The sequence below is a fragment of the Urocampus carinirostris genome, chromosome 20, assembly GCF_059441175.1.
Source record: "Urocampus carinirostris isolate Australia breed hairy pipefish chromosome 20, RoL_Ucar_1.0, whole genome shotgun sequence".
NCBI classification, from domain to species: domain Eukaryota; kingdom Metazoa; phylum Chordata; class Actinopteri; order Syngnathiformes; family Syngnathidae; genus Urocampus; species Urocampus carinirostris.
The window spans coordinates 19,470,459-19,490,745 of NC_142368.1; the positions used below are offsets into that span (position 1 = coordinate 19,470,459).

Genomic DNA, 20,287 nt, shown 5'->3' on the forward strand with positions numbered 1-20,287 from the left:
TTTTAACTAAAAATACTTATCAATTGTCTTTTTTAAATGATTCACCAATTAAGTTTGTTGCAACACCGCGTGGTATCAATATTGGAACTATCAAAACGGTGATGTAGTTTCAGTCGGGCCTTACAGAGCAGACACATGTCTCAGTTCTACCCACAATACACAAAGCTACTTCGTCCAGAGACGTTAACTTTAGACTATGGGAAAGTGTCCCTTTAATTTTTGGTTTTGTTTGTTTCAATTGTGTTTTTTTTGACAACTTGGTCTTAAATTTGATGTTTAAAGGCATCAGAAAGTCTTAACCAGCGATATAGCTGACATACAAAAAGACATGTGATTTGGTGCAGACGACACTAGGAAGACAGAAGTGCGCCGTGTGCATAGCTCCGTCCACCACTACCGTTCACCTAGTTAAATTGCATTGTATGCTTGGCTAGAGTTTCTGGCTGATTACAGTTTTTCTGTGGGTTTTTTGGCGGCAGTAGCTCAGGACGTAGAACACTCGGCTTGGGATCAAGAGATCGCAGTTCGAATCCCGGCTCCTTCGTGTTACATGTCGAAGTGTCCTTGGGTAAGACACTGAACCCCTAATGCCCCCAATAAGCAGGTTAGCGCCTTACATGGCTGCACGGCCGCTCTTGGGAAATGTGAAGCACATTGTAAAGCGCTTTGGGAAGTTTTCATTGACTTGAAAAGCGCTATATAAATGCAGATCATTTCGTTTCAAGTGTCTCAACAGTGAACATGGATTATTTAATGTGCTAATTTTCCTTAGCGACGTACAGCCAAAACGGTGTCTATTGGTGTGACACCTTGACTGCAAACTGTACTGGAGAGTAGGCTCTTTATATACAGGACCGAACCATCAATGGTAATTGTGCCACGTCAGCTTTACTGTTACTGTTGAGATTTGCATGAGTTAAGGTGTCCAACCCCTGGCTTACAGGGCTAAAAAATGTTTACTTGGTTTTAATTTATTACGAGTCGCTCTTGCCCTACAAAAAACACGGTTTATTTAAGGATGTGTTTATAATCATTTTACACATAATTATATGAACTTGATGCTAAATTTAAGAAAAATACAAGGAATCATCCGATTTTTCGACTAATCATTACAATAGTCTGTGACTAGTTCACCACGAAATTGGCACTTATTGCAAGCGCTACTATTGATCTAGCTATCTAAATAGCAAAGCCATATCCCCCTAACAGGAGGTGGCTAGAGTCAAGAACTCACATTCACCAAACATTCATTCCACTTTGCTCTTTCCAACCTGACACCTAACATTAAGCCCACAGCAAAACAAGGAAAGAGTTAGATAGATAGATGCTTCGAGCAGCATCCTTTTGTTGTTTATTAACAGATTAACAGGATGGCCTCGGGGTGCTGTGTTTGTAGTTTAGCAACAGCGCAGTGGATGACGTCACACTCTAGGCCAAAAGTTCGACGTCCCTGCAGCAGATGGAAATCTTTGTGCCCAGGGTTACACCACCTCATGTTCACGTGGATAGTGAGTCCACTTCCTCTCCACTTCCCGCAGGCTTTTGTGTGTCTGTTTGCCCCAACAGCGCTGAAGCCGGGTAGCTCCATGTTAGCGTCCGGGATGCTAGACGTGAGCCACGTTTCCGTGAAACACAGCAAACTGTACTCCCTGTACGCTTTTCACCAGCACAGCCAGTTCGTTGGTCTTAATTGGTAGAGAGTTCACATTTACCATGATTACGGACGGTACCGAAGGCTTATAACGCTGCTATCCGCTTAGCCTTAGCTCAGGCTCTGCATCCACGATAGGGCCCCCTCATCACGCCGGCACTAGAATTCTTCAGGGCAAGGAGTTGATTCCTCGAATAAACGCATTTTTGTGCGTTAAAACCCATAACCATAGGATAGAAAGTAATCCAAAGTGTAGTTGTCAAATGGGACGAAATACACAGAAGATAGAAGCAGACATAAATCACAAAAAGAGTAAAATAACACAGAGCTGCTGGAAGGGCTGCTACTCACGGCGGCGCCTATGATGTAATGTTACTGTGCCATGCAACCTTTCATCAGCATAGAGGCCCGACAGCATGCATTGGTTTACCCCCTCTGCGTCATATGGTTCGATCCTTCCCCATCCACCCGACCATATTTGTATTGATAAACTGTAATAAACTCATATTGAGAGACTGTCATTTTGACACGGTTGCTAATAACACAAGTGTTCTTCGTTTCAGGTGAAGCCGAGCACTTGATCGACCGGAGCGCTCACACTGGGACAGCAAACCCCGGGGACCCGTGGACAACTGTGCCTTACATCGGAACCGTTGCCCGCATGGTTTACCGCACCCGGGTGCAATGTGACGAGAATTACTACAGCAACAAATGCAATAAACTTTGCGTTCCCCGCGACGACTACTTTGGACACTATCGCTGTGATAAGTCTGGCGATCAAGTTTGCCTGGACGGCTGGGCGGGGCCCAACTGTAACACAGGTGAGCTACAGTATATGTGTATCGTAATAGATGCATAAACACAGGTTTTCAATATTATTGAGGATTGTTGGGCATGTTATTGTGAAATTGGATACAGTTACTAGTTACTTCATTTAAAAAGTACCGGAAATTCTGTACTACAAAGTGCACGTGATTAACTCAATTTTAAGAAACACAATTTTGTCCATGTACGAGACGCACCCATGTTGAAGCCGCAGGCCTGAAAACAACTAATTCACGTCCATTCATTATATTTTAAGCCTAGTGCACATTTTTACGACATCGACAAAAGAAACCCAAATAAGGGCTGCATCACGTAAAATGTGATCTTTATTTTTCGTGAAGACTGCGCCGGGGCAACCATAATGTGGAGAATAGTGCCAGATTGCAACCCAGATGTTGATTTAATCTTTTTGTGTTTTTATTCGCGGTTGCCGCTCGGGCAACACGATATATGTAATCGATAATGTGATGTGCCGCAGTGTGATTGTGTAATCGCAAGACAATGCGTTTTTTTTTTGAGTGATGGAGTGTTTGGCAAACAAGAATTGTCCGAGTTGGAGTTTTAACTCCGCCGGCGAATCAAAGTTTTGTCACATTTTAGGCGAATTTGCTCTCATTCGCGTTTTCTTTTGATGCAATAGTAAATACGCGCTCATCTTTTGTCCAAAAACACGTGACATAAACAACTCGGGAGTCGAACTAAAAAAATTGAGTTCCTTCCTATGGCTGTTTAAAATCCGGTCCAATTTGAATGGAAGAAGAGAGACCAAATTGAATAGTGTTCTTAAGTTTGAGCATGCTGCTTTTAATCAGCTGCACTCTAGTTCGTAATTCATGGTATTTCTGTTATAAGCCTTCATTGCATAAAAGCTAACCCCCTAAAACTGCCTTAAAATGGACACATATTGAAATAAATAGAAGAAAGTGTGTCCACTGATATTGTCCTTTGGACAAATAGTTAGAACATACTATATATTATAAATGTTACTGTTTTGTGCTACTTGTGTCTCTACTGTCCCCTTGTGGCCCCCTCCTCCGTAACATTTTTAATTTCCTAAAACATTCTGTAGTGCATTGCCTGTATTTAAGTAATATGAATAATACTGAATTGTATTTCGAAGCGCCTTTCAGGACACCCAAGGTCGCTGAACATATGAGTAGGACACAACAATGGACGAAGAGTAAAATACGCAAGTCATAAATAGCCGATAAAACCTATTAAAGTTAAAAGGGGCAGTGCGTGAAGCAGATTTTCAAGAATAGGCAATTCTGAAGTGGTGAGTTTTGAGTCATATGAAGGCGGACAGGGTCGCGGAATTTCGGAGGTCAGGCGGCAATGAGTTCCAGAGCTGGGGGGCAGAGCGTCTGAAAGCTCTGCTCCCGATGGAGCTGGGGCGGGCAGTAATGTAAATGTTGTCATTTTTGGTGTGCGTTTTTCTGTATTTGGAACTTTTAATGATATATTTCGTTTATCAAGATGTTTATCAAGTATCATGCCTAAGAAAAACACTTGCGTTTTGAGTTTTTTTATCGCATGTTGCTTGAAAAGGCAGCATAACATATGACTTTATTTCTGCTTTTCAAAACCAATTTGATAAAACGGTCCAATAGATAAATAACACAAAACAAAACCTGAAATGTAGATGTAATTGTCTGCATGTGTATCCATTCTTCAATTCATTTTAGAAAAAAAAGGATATTCGTTTCTTCACGTAAGAGTATCGTCAGAAACCCCAAAAATAAAATAAAACAATCCTGGCCATTATTTGTCGAACTCAATTTGGCCTGCGACTCGGAGAGTTTGCCCACCCCTCTGTTCTAGAAGCTCAAAGATTGTTCATCATCGGTAATGAGTCCCCTTGCCCTCTGTTTTTTGAGGGGGGTAGTTAGCAGCTGCAGCATTTTTGTCTCTTTGCACAGAGCACTTAACTAGTTGCTTCTTTCAAGTTAATTAGAGACCGGCTACATGATACCAACCTCCCTCTCCCCCTAGACCTGAGAAGAAAGGGTACAAAGGTACGAGGAGAGGGTGTTTAAAGAAGGAAGACAGACAGACAGAGCTTGCTTGCATTATCCATTATTTAATGGACTACACATTCTATAATATAGAAGGACTGGGCAAACTTCTTGAGTGGGTTTAAAAAATAGGCAGTGGGGTCAAGTTAGGGGCTTATAAAAATATTTTGGATGTTCTTCTTCTATATAACAAAACTGAGGATCGATCAGATGCTGTGGCAATGCATGAGGATAAAGCATAGCCGATTTTTGATGAGCTTCAAGAGTTAGGCGACTTCCTCCTCCGTGGTAAAAACTGGCCGAAAGAAAAGCGTTGCGACCATCTTCTCAACCGCATTAAGCTTTCTTATTCCACTTTCGTTTCAAATGAAACGGCTCGCCTCTTCTTCACATTTTACACCAACCATAGTAAACAGACGCACAAGATATTAAACAATAAAAATGTCAAAGTTCTTAGCATGCTGGAGATACAGTATAGACTGTTAACACACAAACTAGGAAGAGGAAGACTGATTTCTTCTTCGGGGTGGATGCTGGGTGACCTCTCACAGCGCCACACGCCGGTAGTGACGGAAAGAAGCACTACAGTACTGTCCTCTACTCGGTGCACAACACAAAATCCAACTTACAGCAATACCGAACTATTTTTCGACATCCCAATTTCTTTTTTTCGTATCTACCGTTTTTCGTCACTCGAATGATCGTAAGTAGGGGAGCGTCTGTATTCCACTCTCCGTGTGAATGTAGTTGGCCTTTTCTTAAGCTAATCATTGTTTAGCATTTCGGCCTCAAATCTGTACCCCGGCCTAAAATTGCCCGGCATATTTTCAACAATTTTGCTTTTACAGTATTTTCTAACCTTTGCGTTTTATCATTCTTTTATCCCCTTTTTCTTTTAGCGATCTGCAAACACGGTTGTGATCCACTACATGGTGGTTGCGATGTTCCAGGCGAATGCAGGTAAGACGTGCAAATGTTAGCAAATGTTGCTATTTGATAAGTTTATAGTTTATCAGACGCTTGAAATGAATTGAGCTTGAATTTGCTAGTAGAAGAGGGAAGAACTATCACAATGCCAAATTCCTAGGTTTAATCTCCAAAGTGTGCAAATCAAAAGGACAATGATGTGAACGATGCATATCAGTCAAAATAATGGAAAACTGGGGTACAATATTCAAAATGAACAAGCCTGAGCTAGCAACATTATTGGTCTATGGTGACAATGATGTACACTCTACAAAATAGTCGAAATAATGAATAACAGGGAGGTGTAATAGTCAAAATAACAAACTAGCCTCCTATACAATCTCCTTTTCAGGTGTCCCAATATTTAAAAGACAACAAGCTTATCACTATTGTACAGAAAGTTAATGACTGTGTCAGTTGAGTATAGACAATTCTGAGCTAGTAACATTAGTGGCTAAAGGTGATAATGATGTAAACAGTGCACAATAGTCAAAACAAAAAACTGGAATCCTATGCAATCTCCTTTTCAGGTGTCCCAATATTTTAAAAGTGAACAAACTTCCCACTATTGTTCAGAAAGTTAATGACAGTACTGTGTCGGTTGAGTATGGACAAATCCTGAGCTAGTAACATTATTGACTAAGGTGATAATGATGTAAACAGTGCACAATAGTCAAAACAATAAACTGACATCCTATGCAATCTCTTTTGCTGGTGTCACAATATTTTAAAGAGGACAAACTTATCACTATTCTACAGAAAGTTAATGACAGTACTGTGTCAGTTGAGTATGGACAAATCCTGAGCTAGTAACATTATTGGCTAAAGGTGATAATTATGTAAACAGTGCACAATAGTCAAAACAATAAACTGGAATCCTATGCAGTCTCCTTTTCCGGTGTCCCAATATTTAAAAGAGAACAAGCTTATCACCATTGTACAGAAAGTTAATAACAGTACCGTGTCAGTTGAGTATAGACAATCCTGAGCTTGTAACATTATTGGCTAAAGGTGAGAATGATGTAAACAGTGCACAATAGTCAAAACAATAAACTGGCATCCTATGCAATTTCCTTTGCTGGTGTCCCAATATTTAAAAGAGAATAAACGTATCACTATTATACATAAAGTTAGTTGAGTTTACAGCAAAAAATCCCGAGCTAGCTATATTATTGGCTAACGGTGACAACAATGTAGACAGCGCACAATAGTCAAAATAACCACAGTGAGGTGTAATAGTCAAAATAACAAACTGGCATTCTATGCTATCTCCCTTGCTGGTGTTCCAATATTTAAAAGGGAATAAACGTATCACTATTGTACAAAAAGTTTGTGACATTAACGTTGCTGTTAAGTATAAAAGAAAAAAATGAGATTGGACAGCTTTAGTTTGGATTTCGTATAATCGTACTTAAGTTGCGTGTAGTCCTCAAAACAATTAACACCCAAAAAAATAGCTTAAGCCTGGACTGACTAAGTCTTGTCTTGGTTTCCTTTACTTCTTTCGGTACACCTCTCGCAGCACCTTTTCGCAAGTATTTCTAGGCTGTCCAAAACATACAGAGAATGCCCAGCAGTTTTTCAGTTTTCTTTTTCTTTTTTTTCTGAATCTTTCCATCCCAAGACGAGGTTTGTCAGTTAAGCTGATGCTTTGAACGTGCCGGGAATCGCCGGGAAGCTACTCGGTCTGCAAAGCGCTTCTCAAAATTCAAAGTACATACTGTATACGCAACATGTCCAACTATGTGAGACTCATTCTTCTGCAGGTTAGGCATGATTGTTACCTGGGATTCATTATACAAGTATACAACACTGTGTGTTTGTACGGGACTACATTGGATCACTTCTAATAGACTTTCTGTCTGCAAGCCAATCAGATTTATAAGCTATACCATGGGTCTCCAACGTAGGGCCTGCGGGCACCAGAGTTCCCCTAAGGACTGGTGAGGTGCCCGCGGACCTGTTCTGAAAATAGCTCTACAGAGCTGGGTAATTGATATTTCCGAGAAAATGTGTTTTGATTGGTTGACTGTTTAAACCTATTTCACAAATAACCTGGTAATAACATAAGTTGTTAGAAATTCAAATAAATTCCAGTTCACAGGCTTCATGGACAAAAAATGAATAAATCAAGTATTCATAAATATTTTCAAGCAATGGATTAAAAGAGTAGAATGAGAATTTATTCATCTACAGTGAAGAAAATGAGTATTCTAACACCCTGCTATTTTGCTAATTCTCTCATTTGAAAATCATGGAGGGGTCTGCAATTTTCATCGCAGGTGGATGTCCACTGTGAGAGAGATAAATTAAAAAGAAAAATCCAGAACTCGCAATGCATGACTTTTTTTAACGATTTATTTGTGTGATATAGCTGCAAATAAGTATTTGAACACCTGTATATCATCTAGAATTCTGACTCTGAAAAGGCCGGTTAGTCCGTCCATTAGAAGTCCACCTGCACTCCATGTAGCATCCTGAATCAGATGTACCTGTTTGAGGTCTTTAGCTGCATAAAGACACCTGTCCACCCCACACGATCAGTAAAACTTGAACTTGTAACATGGCGAAGACCAAAGAGATATCCAAAAACCTGGTGAAAGACTACAGGAAACGTTTGACCTATGTATTAGTCAACAAAGGCTACTGTACCAAATATAAACATTCATTTTCTCAGGTGTTCAAATACTTATTTGCAGCTATATTGCACAAATAAATCGTTAAATCCAGGAATCTCAATGCATGACTTTTTCTTTCTTTTTAGTTTATCTCTCTCACAGTAGACATGCACCTACGATGGAAATTTCAGACCCCTCCATGATTTCTAACTTGGAGAAATGGCAAAATAGTATGTTGTTCAAATACTAATTTTATTCACTGTATTGAACGAACAAATGTATTTTTTAAATTTATTTTACAGTCGATACAACAGACTAAATTTCAAATTGTTTTTTTAGCCAGCTATCGAGCTACCTTTTTAGCTTTGTGGCTAGTTAACTTTCTACCTTTTTAGCGTTTTATCAACCTATCTAGTAGCTAGATTGTTATATTTTTGCATGCTATCTAGCTAACATTTGACTTTTTGCCCGTTTTAGGCATAATCCTGGCTGTCTTTCTGGCTAGCTCTCTAGCTTTTTTTTTTTAGATTTTTATCTGGTGTAGATGGATTTTTATATATTTAGCTAGCTTTCTTTCAGTTCTTTTTACCTGTTTCTCTTTCTAGCCAACTATCAAGCTACCATTTTGGCCATTTAACAAGTCATCTTGCTATGTTGCTATTTTAGAAATGTATATCAAACTGGGTGCACCGTATTAAAACTGTTTTAAGTGGATTGTTTTTCGCCAGTAAAAATAATAAAAGGCAGATCTGGGCTGAATTTCGGTCGATTACTAGCTGATACCTTTAATTATAGCATTGTTTTGTCCTCCAGCTTCATAAGACTGGTGCGCGTTCTGCACCGTATTAAAACTGTCTTAAGTGGATTGTTTTTCGCCAGTAAAAATAATAAAAGGCAGATATGGGCTGAATTTCGGTCGATTACTAACTGATACCTTTATTTATAGCATTGTTTTGTCCTCCAGCTTCATAAGACTGGTGCGCGTTCTGCACCGTATTAAAACTGTTTTAGGTGGATTGGGTTTTGCCAGTCAGACTAATAACAAAAAAACAAATATGGGCTGAGTTTTGGTCAATTTCTAGCAGATACCTTCAATTATAGCATTGTTTTGTCCTCCTATACGTACACACCCTTGCCTAGTCGTCTGAGTTTTTATCTCTCCTAATCTTAAAATGGCTTTGACCTGAAATGTCAGGAAAAGTAATACAATCTGGAAGAGCAGCAGTTGAAATTCTTCCTGCTCTGCTATGAATTATTGAAGCCCAGGGTCACAGAAATACGGCAATAAATCCTCCATTGGCCCTTCAATTGCTTTGATTTCGTCCATTTTGTGGGGTTTACGAAGGCCTCGTGTCATACAGTATTATTCATAGGCTCGGCATGCCCTGAGGACACAGGAAAAGGGGGATAAGAGGGGGGCAACAGTGATTTTTTGCAACCTAGATTGGATCCAGCAATGTCTGTTGAGACCCACAACCGAGAGTTGCAATTACATTTCCAGTAAAAGCTGGCCTATTTTTTTTCTGCACTTTGTCTTCCGAACTATCAGCACTCCAGTGGACTAGGGGACAAAGTCAAATAATCCAAAAGATGTACACTGAAGAGATGGAACTTCAATTGACTCAATTATATTTTTTTGGTTAGCTTTTCTCAATTAAGATGAATCAAGTAGACTCTACTACTCAAAGGACACTAATTGGGGGAAATCAACGTTTGGTCTACTTAAGATTTCTAGGCTTAAAGGGACGTTAAATTCATTCAGATATATTTTTTTCAGTTGACTTTTCTCAATTACAGATAATCGAGTAGACTCTACTACTCAAAGGACACATATGGAGGGGAATCAACTTTTGATCTATTTAAAATGTTAAGGCAAACAAGTTTGTTGAATTAAATCAGTTATATTTTTTCAATCGGCTTTTCTCAATTAAGATGAATCAATTAGACTCTACTACTCAAAGGACACATATTGAGGGAAATCAACTTTTGGTCTATTTAAGATTTCTAGGCTTAAAGGGGTGTTAAATTCATTCAGTTGTTTTTTCAGTTGGCTTTTCTCAATTAAAATTTATCGAGGAGAGTCAACTACTCAAAGGACACATATGGAGCGGAATCAACTTTTGATCCATTTACAATTTTAAGGCTAAAAGGTTTGTTGAATTAAATTGGTTATATTTTTTCAATCGGCTTTTCTCACTTTAGATTATTCAGGTAAACTCGACAACTCATAGGGCACATATTGAGAGGAATCAACTTTTGTTCCATTTAAAACTTCCAGGCTAAAAAGGATGTTCAATTCACTAAATTATATATTTTTTGGTTGGCTTTTCTCATTTAAGATTAATCAATTAGACTCTACTACTCAAAGGACACATATTGAGGGAAATCAACATTTGGTATATTTAAAATTTCACGGCTAAAAGGGATGTTAAATTAATTCAGTTATATTTTTTCAGTTGGCTTTTCTCAATTAAGATTAATCGATTAGACTATACTACTTAAAGGACACATATAGAGGGAAATCAACTTTTGGTCTATTTAAAATTTCACGGCTAAAAGGGATGTTAAATTCATTCAGTTATATTTTTTCAGTTAGCTTTTCTCAATTAAAATTAATCGAGGAGAGTCAACTGCTCAAAGGACACATATGGAGCAGAATCAACTTTTGATCCATTTACAATTTTAAGGCTAAAAGGTTAGTTAAATCCAATCAGTTATATTTTTTTCAATCAGCTTTACTCAATTAAGATCAAGTAGACTCTACTTCTCAAAGAACACATATTGAGGGAAATCAACTTTTAGTCGAATTTAAATTTCTAGGCTAAAAAGGATCTTAAATATATTATTTTTCGGTTGGCTTTTCTCAATTAAGATTAATCAAGTAGGCTCTACTACTCAAAGGACACTTACTGAGCAGAATCAACTTTTGGTCTATTTAAAATTTCAAGGCTAAAAAGGATGACAAATCAACTCAATTATATGTATTCTGAGCTGTGCTTGCACTATAGTAATACAATTGGCATTTTTAGAGTAAATCTAATTTTAAACATATCTAAAGAAGTATAAAAAAACGCCTAAAATCTGGTAAAAAGTTTTAAAAAATCAAACCAAATGGATGTTTATATGTGGAGTTGAGCGTTCTGACTGTGCGTGGTCTTTGAAAGCGTATTTTTTGGGTCAACCAGGCATCTTTGTTCCGGATTAGACCTATTAGATAGATTGATAGATAGATACTTTATTCATCCCCACAGTATTGAAAAATTCATAGTTTAGGGGATCCATATTTTTGGGGGATCCAAGTTTCCTTGTCATGTAAATAAAACGTAGTTTGTTAGAATCAAACACGTGCCTTGTTTATTGTCTGTACTATTTTTCATTACCCAGATCAATGAACTGAAAAATCCACAATTTAAAGCAAAACGTAGAATATGTTTGGAGTATTGCAGTGTTCATTTTACCTCTGAAAAGTGATGGGTCCCGGGGACACGCATGCTCAAAAATCTATGGGTCCCAACAGAGATCTATGGGTCCCCAAAATTTAGTGTTATCGAGGTTGAAATTGTAAATCGGTGACAAATATATAAATGAATATATAAATCTATATATTCATTCAGTTTTAATCATCACACTTAATTGGTAATACAAAGCAGTTATCACTTCAGATTTTTCAGTTCATATATTCTTTGTGGTTTGCTGTCCCGCCACAGTTGTAATGCCTTCTCAAGGTCCAACTGCAGCAACGGAATTTCCATAGCTAATTTGTGGTTTTCATTGTCGTTGTGCCGATCCAATGTGCTTTTTTGAAATTTCTTATTGCGAAATGATTTATGCAATCCAGTTTTTTTTTGTCACGCTGGGTGCACGCATCACAGAACATGTAGCCTCCATTATCATCCTCCTCATAGCGTAACCTGGAATATGATAGAGTCCATTTTGGCAGAAAAGTCCTTTTCTTGCTAGGAGTATATTTTTGTTTATATCTCGTCCAATCGTTCGCTTCAAAACACGTGTTTTCTTTGCCTTTGCGGTCTTCTGAAGAATTTCGCCGCCGTTTTTTCGTGCCGGAATTATTGCCGTTGTTACCACTTTCTGTATTATGTTTCGACTTATTACCGACACTGAAGAAAATACAATTTTTTTGTTGATTTGCACGTAATACCAACTGTTTTTACGGAGGCATACTTCTCTTTCACTCGACAACCACCAAAACAATGACGTCATCTCGAAGCAACGAGATCTCGTTTGCCGAGATCGGCGCGAGACCAAAACAACAATGGCGGATCTGCCTGACGAAAAGTTTGGAGTGCGGTAAATCTTTGTTTAAAAAAAAAAAAGTAATCGGGTAATCATGACAATTTAGTGTCAAAAACGTTGCGTCCCGGGGACGCACGTTGTTTTGACACAATGCGTCCCCAGCAAAAACGATGCGTCTAGGACGCAGGGACGCGGGCAAACGAGAACACAGTTATTGCTCCTTCGTAATGAATGCTAGGCACAATATGAGGCTATTATGATCCGGTTGGGAAGCCGTGAGCACTACCTGCTAGCCTCATCGGTCACCACCGAATCAGGTTCTGGATTCAATAGCTATAATTTAAAGCAAATTTTCTCTAATGATATTAGCAATAACGCGTTACAGTACTCTATACCGAGAAAAGTAATCACATTACTCCCGTCGCTGGCTGCCTAACGCATGAAATCGAATCAAATGGAGCGGAGTAAAGCACGTGGAGTATTTTTAGCCTCTCCCCTCAGACTAAGATCCATTCAAAGTCCCCCCTGCATCGGTGCCGTCTGCGGGAGCACTGGCTCAAAATAGGAAAGCAATTGACAAGACAGCTGTCTCGACGACACCGCAACCTCGGAATAGCCGGGTGTTGTCAGGAGACGGCAGGCGCGTGCACGGCCTCCGTAAACACACCGAGCCACCCCCGCCCCCCCGGTACACCCCCATCCCACCCCCACCATTTGCAGGGTTCTCAAACTCCATCTACTTGGGGGGGGCTCCAGAGCTGTAAACTGGGAGCAAACGGGGTTTTTCACTCATTCCATATTGTAAAAATAAGATGAAAAAAAAAAAATCAAGATAATAAAATAGGGAAATCCATCACAAATGGTTAAATGTCAATAGTTTCAACTCGGTTCCATCTCCTGTATTCACAGTTCTGTAACTTTCCTAACATGAATGGAACAGTGAACATGAACCATTCCGATCATAGAATGAATGAATGAAAACTTTATTCGAACATCAAAATAAAAACAGAACAAAAACAATAACTCAACAACAAAATAATGTTACATAACATGTTCGAAAAGGGGTAGTAAGAACCAAATGCTTATATTCCCCACCCCTTCATCTTCCCCACCAAATATACCAATGATATAACTACAATTGTATTGATATTAATATAAAAGTTATGATACAAGAATAGCAACAATAACAAAGTTAACTAGACGCACTTATTCCCAATCTCCCACACCACTCATACCCCATTTTCTTCATCTCTGTATTCCACCAGTAATGTTTTATGTATTTAAATTTGAACAAGTGAATAGTTGGACATTGTTTGATCTCGTCTTGTAAATTGTTCCAAAGTTTGACTCCACACACAGAAACACACATACTTTTCCTGGTGGTTCTCACCTTTGGGATTATGAATTTACTACAGCCCTTTAAGTTATAATTTCGCTCTTTCCGAATGAATGATTTATCATCCATAAATCATTCTATGTTTTTGTTGACCTTATATAGCAGTTGTGTAGTTCAATGAATGAATGAATAAATGAATGAATGAAACTTTCATTTCGAACATGAAAAAAGCAAAAACAAAACGACAAATTGAAAAAAACCAAAACAATTTTAACGTACATGTTCGAGAAGGAGTAGGAAGAAGCACATGCTTATAAAATCTCTTCTCATCATCACCATCACTTTTTTTATTATCATTATTGCTGTCTCCATACATTTTCAGTATATTATATAATTAGAGTATCTATTATGATAACATAGTACTCTTGAGTGCTCATGGTGAAACTGACTGCTCTGCGGTGTGTGTGTGTTTTTGTCACACAAGTATCTTTGGACCTGCTACCTTAGGGGGTCCGCCCCCAGCCAGCAGAGTTCTGAACTGTGCATTAACAAGAGAAGGTACGGGAGCTTGAGCAGGATGCCTTCAGCATTAAGGATCAAGCTCCCACTTGTCTGCCCTAACTATGAGATGTGCAGTATTTGTCTGTTTTGTGTTCTTTTCAAGATTTATATCTATGTGATTGAGTTTTTCTTTGTTTTTCACCATCCTCACCTCATAGTTTTTCGTTAATAAATGTAGGTCCCGATTGTGATGGATTTTCATAATTTGATGGTGACAGTTATATGATAACAATGTTCAATAATAGCAATAAGAATAGACATATAGTGGATAGTGATAATAACAACAATCCACATGATAGTCGTTGTTTTAATATTAGCTTAATTATTAGCTATCCTATTGACTGTATAGGGCTTCTGCTCGCTTACGTTATTTGGATACCAATAAATGTTATGATATTATTCATCATAACAGTTATAATAATGTCACATGTCTTTACCTCTTGCTGCTAGAAAAATGACAAAAACATGACCCAACAACAGGGTTCCCGCGGATCCTTGAAAAGTCTTAAAAAGCATTGAATTATTTTAAAAATAAGGCCTTAATTGGCATTAAAATGTCTCAAAAAGTCTTAAAATTGTAAATAAGATTGATATAAAAAGGTTTATTAACTACATTTAATGAGAAGTGGCTGGTAAAAAGTACGAAGCGTGATGCATTGTGCGCAAGAATTATTTGTGTTTTTTTGTTCCAATGTTTTTTTTTTTTGGTCGACATTAAAACAAGTCTTTAAAAGTCTTGAATATAAGCAGTATGAACCATGAAAAATGAACCTTAAAAAAAGACCAGAAAAATTACCCATAAATTAAAGTGCCCTGGAAAAAAAAAACCAAAGATATAAACATTTTTCTTTCTGGGGTATGGTTGTTTTCTTCTTTCAATTTTAAATACAGACGATGCCCTACTTACGAACGATCGTAAGTTGAACTTGTTCGTAAGTCGCTTCAGTGCTATATTTTGTACCTTTAAGGTTTATAGAGGTATGTTTAAGGCTTGTATTAGTAACCAGTATTGTTTTGTACTAAAAAAATTAAACATTTAATAAAATAATATGCGCTATAAAGTGAAGTTTAACTTACTTTTGGAAGATGCGCTTCAAGAGGTCCTCCGCCGTGGTAAAAAAGTGAAATGTGTTCTGACCATTTTCTCAACCGCATCAAGCTTTCTTATTCCACTTTCGCCTCTTCTTTACACTTTACACCAACAGTATTGAATGGATTCAGTGCTAGATTTTGTATGTTTAAGGCTTGTATAAGTAATCTGTATTGTTTTGTACTAAAAACATAAACTTTTCATAAAATAATATGCTCTATAAAGACAAATAAAGTTGAGTTTAACTTACTTTTGGAAGATGAGCTTCAAGAGTTAGGTGCCTTCCTCCTCCGTGGTAAAAAGTGGCCGAAAAAATGGGTTCTGACCATTTTTCAACCGCATCAAGCTTTCTTATTCCACTTTCGCCTCTTCTTTACACTGTACACCAACCATATTGGACGGATGCACGAGATATTAAACAATAAAAATGTCAAGGTTCTTAGAGCCCTGGAGATACAGTATACGTTGTTAAGACATGAACTAGGAAGATGAAGCATTTTTCTTCTTCGGGGTGAATGCTGGGTAAGTTCTCACAGCGCCACACGCCGGTAGTGGCGAAAAGAAATACTACAGTACTGCCAGGTACTCGGAAAAAGGTGCACACAATACAAAATCTAACTTACAGGATATTTTTCGACATCAAGAATTTTTTTTTTTGGATCTACCGTTTCTCATAACTCGAATGTTCGTGAGTAGGGGAGCGTCTGTATGTTTTCCCTTGAAGGAAAATGTTGAATAGGGATAGGATCTTAAAATCTTCCACTTCAGCTTACTTCCTTTGGGAGCATGTTTATGTATTGTACATTTGTTTTGTTGAAAAAAATAAATGTTTCTTTTTGTTAATTGATGATTAATATTAGATAGCATGAAAAAGTACTTAAAATAAAAAAATAGTGCGAAAATGTACTAAAAGGTAGTTAAAAAAATATACATAAGAAAATCAACAGAAAACGATTGAAAAATGACCAGAAAACAACAAAAAATGATGGAAAATGATTGAAAAAAACTATCATATAAGCGCAAATCCACTGAAAAACAACCGACAATCTTGAAACTTTAAGACGGGGCCACAAACTCTCATCCCGCGGGTTTATGACCTCTCTTGCAGACCCACAAAACAAATCCCCCCGCAGATCCCCCCCAGCACGGACCAGACGGGTGCCTGCTGGATGTATTCTTAACCCCGCCTGCCCTGGAATGTCACGCACGTCTAAGATTAGTCAGGCAGGGTACTCGGGATGCATTGACCCAAATGGAAGATGCTAAAGAGGGTTTGTCCGGGTGCTTGAAATCATTTAAAATGAAAAAGTCCTTGGATTTCGAGTGAGGTTCTTGTAAATGCTTAAAATTATTGCCGTGTTTCTCAACAAGTTTGCTTGAAAATGAAGCCGACACTGCCGCCTGGTGGCTTGGCTTCGCTATGCATTTCTTCTTCTATTGTAATTACCGGCAGCTGGTAATAGTTTGTAGCGTATTGGTCTATGAAGCGTCATCACCTAAAGGACTGAAATGTGCTTGGATTTTGGGTCAAGTGCTTGCAAATGCTTGAAATTGTTGCCGTTTTTCACAAGTCTGCTTAAAAATGACGCTGACACTACTCTCTGGTGGCTTCGCTTTGCCATTGCATTTCTTCTCCTCTTGCCGGGAGCTGGCAATAGTTTGTAGCATATTGTTCTATGAAGTGTCATCGCCCCCTACGGGTCGTGCCCAAGAGTCTGCATGCCACACTTAAAGGACTGAATAGTGCTTGGATTTTGGGTGAAGTGCTTGCAAATGCTTGAAATTGTTGCCGTTTTTCACAAGTCTGCTTAAAAATGACGCCGACACTACTCTCTGGTGGCTTCGCTTTGCCATTGCATTTCTTCGAATCGAAGGAAAATGATGATACTTTGAGTCTTTGTAGTTCAAATTCTTGTGACTTTTAGCGCTTGTTTTCAGTTGCCTGACCAAATACAGTGACACTGAGTGGTCAAATCATACACACTGTCCCTTTAACCTTTATATGTATGGGAGCTTAAAATTCGTGTCAACGCTTGAGTTTTATGTTGTGTGTTCAAGGGTTGAAAAGTGCTTGGATTTTTGGTGAAGTGATTGTAAATGCTTAAAACTGTTGCCATGTTTCTGCTTAAAAACAAGGTTGACGCTGCTCTCTGGTGGCTTGGCTTTGCCATTGCATTCCTTCTCTCGTGATATAACGGCAGTTGTCATTAGTTTGTATGGCATTGTCCTATGAAGCGTCATCGCCCCCCTGCGTTACAGGTGCTTACTACACCTAAAGGATTACAAATCAGTTATGGACTTCGAGTCTGAGACCCCTGCTTTAATCACAGAGTTTGTACAGGTGCTTGAAATCCTTGAAACTGCTTGACTATTAGATTTGTGTTTTGGAGGATTGAAAATGCTTGAACTTTGGGTGAAGTCCTTGTAAATGCTTGAAATTGTTGCCATGTTTCTCTTTAAATCTGCTTTAAAATTACATCAACACTGCTCTCCTGTGGCTTCTCTTTTACATTCCTCTGGGCCAAAACTGGCCCCGGGCAGAGACCCAATTTTGAGACCCCTGATTTATTCACATGGTTCATACGGGTGCTTGAAATCCTTGAAACTGCTTGAAATTTAAAGTTGTTTTTTCGAGGATTAGAAATTGCTTGAACTTTGGGTGAAGTCCTTGTAAATGCTTGAAATTGTTGCTGTGTTTCTCTACAAATCGGCTTTAAAATAACGCCAGCATTGCTCTCTGGTGGCTTCGCTTTTCCAATTCCGTGGGCCACAACTGGCCCCGGGCTGAGACCCAACTCCGAGACGCCTGCTTTAATCATAGGGTTCGTACGGGTGCTTGAAATCCTTGAAACTGTTTGAGTATTAAATCAGTAATTTCAAGGGTTGAAATGTAATTAAATTTTGAGTTAAGTCTTTGTAAATGCTTGAAATCGTTGCCGTGTTTCTATATTTATAAATTACGCCGACACCGCTCTCCTGCGGCTTCTCTTCTATTCATGTGGGCCAGAACTAGAGCCCAGGCTGAAACCCAACTTTAAGACCCCTGCTTTAATCATAGGGTTTGTACGGGTGCTTGAAATCCTTGAAACTGCTTGACTATTAAAGTTGGGTGAAGTCCTTGTAAATTTATTACTTTGCTAGAATATTACTATTATCCCAGGTTGTGGTACATCCCAAGTGTTCTTGTAATGCAAACTGCTGCCTTATTTATAAGTCTTAATTCATTGATTTTTTTTTTTTTTTTTTTGCGCATGTATCCTGCAGGTGTAGCTACGGCTGGAAGGGTGAGTTCTGCGACGAATGCATCACCTTCCCAGGATGCGTCCACGGCACTTGCGAAAAGCCCTGGCAGTGCAACTGCCAGACCAACTGGGGTGGCCTGTTGTGCAACAAAGGTATGCGAAAGGTTCCGCCTCATTGCCTTCCACGCTTATGAAATTTGCACACTGTCCTCCTGCAGGTACCCTTAAGCTATGTGGTCTCGGGAAGACCAAACACTGAATTGTTGTACCTCTCTCCTCTTCTGGCATTTGCTGTTTTTGACTGCAACTCGTCTAAATCTTTTCCATAGTGAAGTTGCAGTATTGTGTTGATCTGTGCTGGAGAAATGCCAAATCACCTTGAGCACTGTAGTTTGTTTTTGCATCCCCACAGTATTGACTTAGAAATGTGTATGCTTCCATTTTTAGGGTTCTATTGCCAGAGGTCCAAACTGAGGAGATGAGACCTATCATATTTCATTTGTGGACAATTTTTTTAACCCATTACCGTTCCCTTAAAATTCACCTAAAATCCCAATCCAAGACGTAATTTGAATGCCGTACTTGAACCGTTTGAAGAATATGAAGGGTTTTAGTCTTTTTAAAAGATAATGCTGTGAAGTTTTGTCCCCAACTGAAATAATCAATGCAAGTGCTACCAGCATAATCTGAGATTATGGTTTTTATTCTCGCTTTCACAATCAAATGCCTGCAAAATAGTGTAGCATTGGCATATTCGCTAGACAATAGCTTGAAGCGCTACGTTACCTTGTACCTTGTCAAATTTGTCAAACATTGTATTTTACACATTCTTCTAATGGTAGGTCTGGGCGTTTCCGAAAGTGACCAATTCACAGCCCTGAAAACTTACATTCGTGTATTTTACTTTGGCCAGTTCTAAGACGTTGTGAAAGAGTTGTAAATGTTTGACTTCTCTTTCTAGACATCTATCCCTGACTGTGCCATAATGGTGCGTAAAAATGAATTACGATTGGCTTTGCGCATGTTTACCTTTGGCTCTATTTGAATATACACCGTAAATGTGTACATAGTTATGTTGGAAATTTCTTTGGCTGACCAATGTGTTAATCTACATTTGAATCGGTCACTATTGGCTAAAGATTTTTGAAGCAAAATCAGTTACGACGTTTTTATTTTTTGTTTCTTTAAAACAGGCCCTCACAGGCTAAGAACCGTTAAAAGAAAGCTTGCAATCGGCCAAATTCGTTGTCAATCAAAAGGAAAAAGGAAAAACGCTTGAATTTTGGGTGGGTTCCTTGAAAATTTTAGAAATTGTCGCCATGTTTCTCAACAAGTCTGCTTGAAAACGACACAGGGGGTTTATCTTGGCCATCGCGTTATTTCTTCCCTCGTGATTAAATGCAGCTGGCATTAGTTTGTAGGGCATTGTCCTATTAAGCGTCATCTCCCCCTAGGGGTTGCGCCTGAGGGGACAGGTACATGCTATATCTAAACAGGGCACTATGAAACGTGTATTTGTGCAAGGTTTACATTCTGGAGATTTTTAAGGCCATGTTAAATATTAAAGTATTGTTTCCCAGTGGTGAATTTTAATGGGAAGAACTTCCTGTAACTTAAAATATAGGCTACATATTAGTGTCTTATTTTACTTTTACATGGGCAGCGATATGGCTCAAAAACCAATATATTCATGATTTACTTGAGATGAAAATGGCATATGAGGCTCAGC

The 20,287-nt window shown here is 38.6% G+C and overlaps 1 protein-coding gene across 2 annotated transcripts in view; it reads left to right on the top strand.

Annotated features, from left to right (window-relative positions):
- Positions 1 to 20,287, top strand: part of jag2b (jagged canonical Notch ligand 2b) — a 125,308-nt gene that overhangs the window by 50,938 nt on the left and 54,083 nt on the right. For both annotated transcript variants that reach the window (XM_088324799.1, XM_088324800.1), the window contains exons 4-6: positions 2,215 to 2,472; positions 5,391 to 5,451; positions 18,581 to 18,711. In XM_088324799.1, the coding sequence (XP_088180925.1) occupies positions 2,215 to 2,472; positions 5,391 to 5,451; positions 18,581 to 18,711 (450 nt within the window). The remainder of the gene's footprint in view (positions 1 to 2,214; positions 2,473 to 5,390; positions 5,452 to 18,580; positions 18,712 to 20,287) is intronic.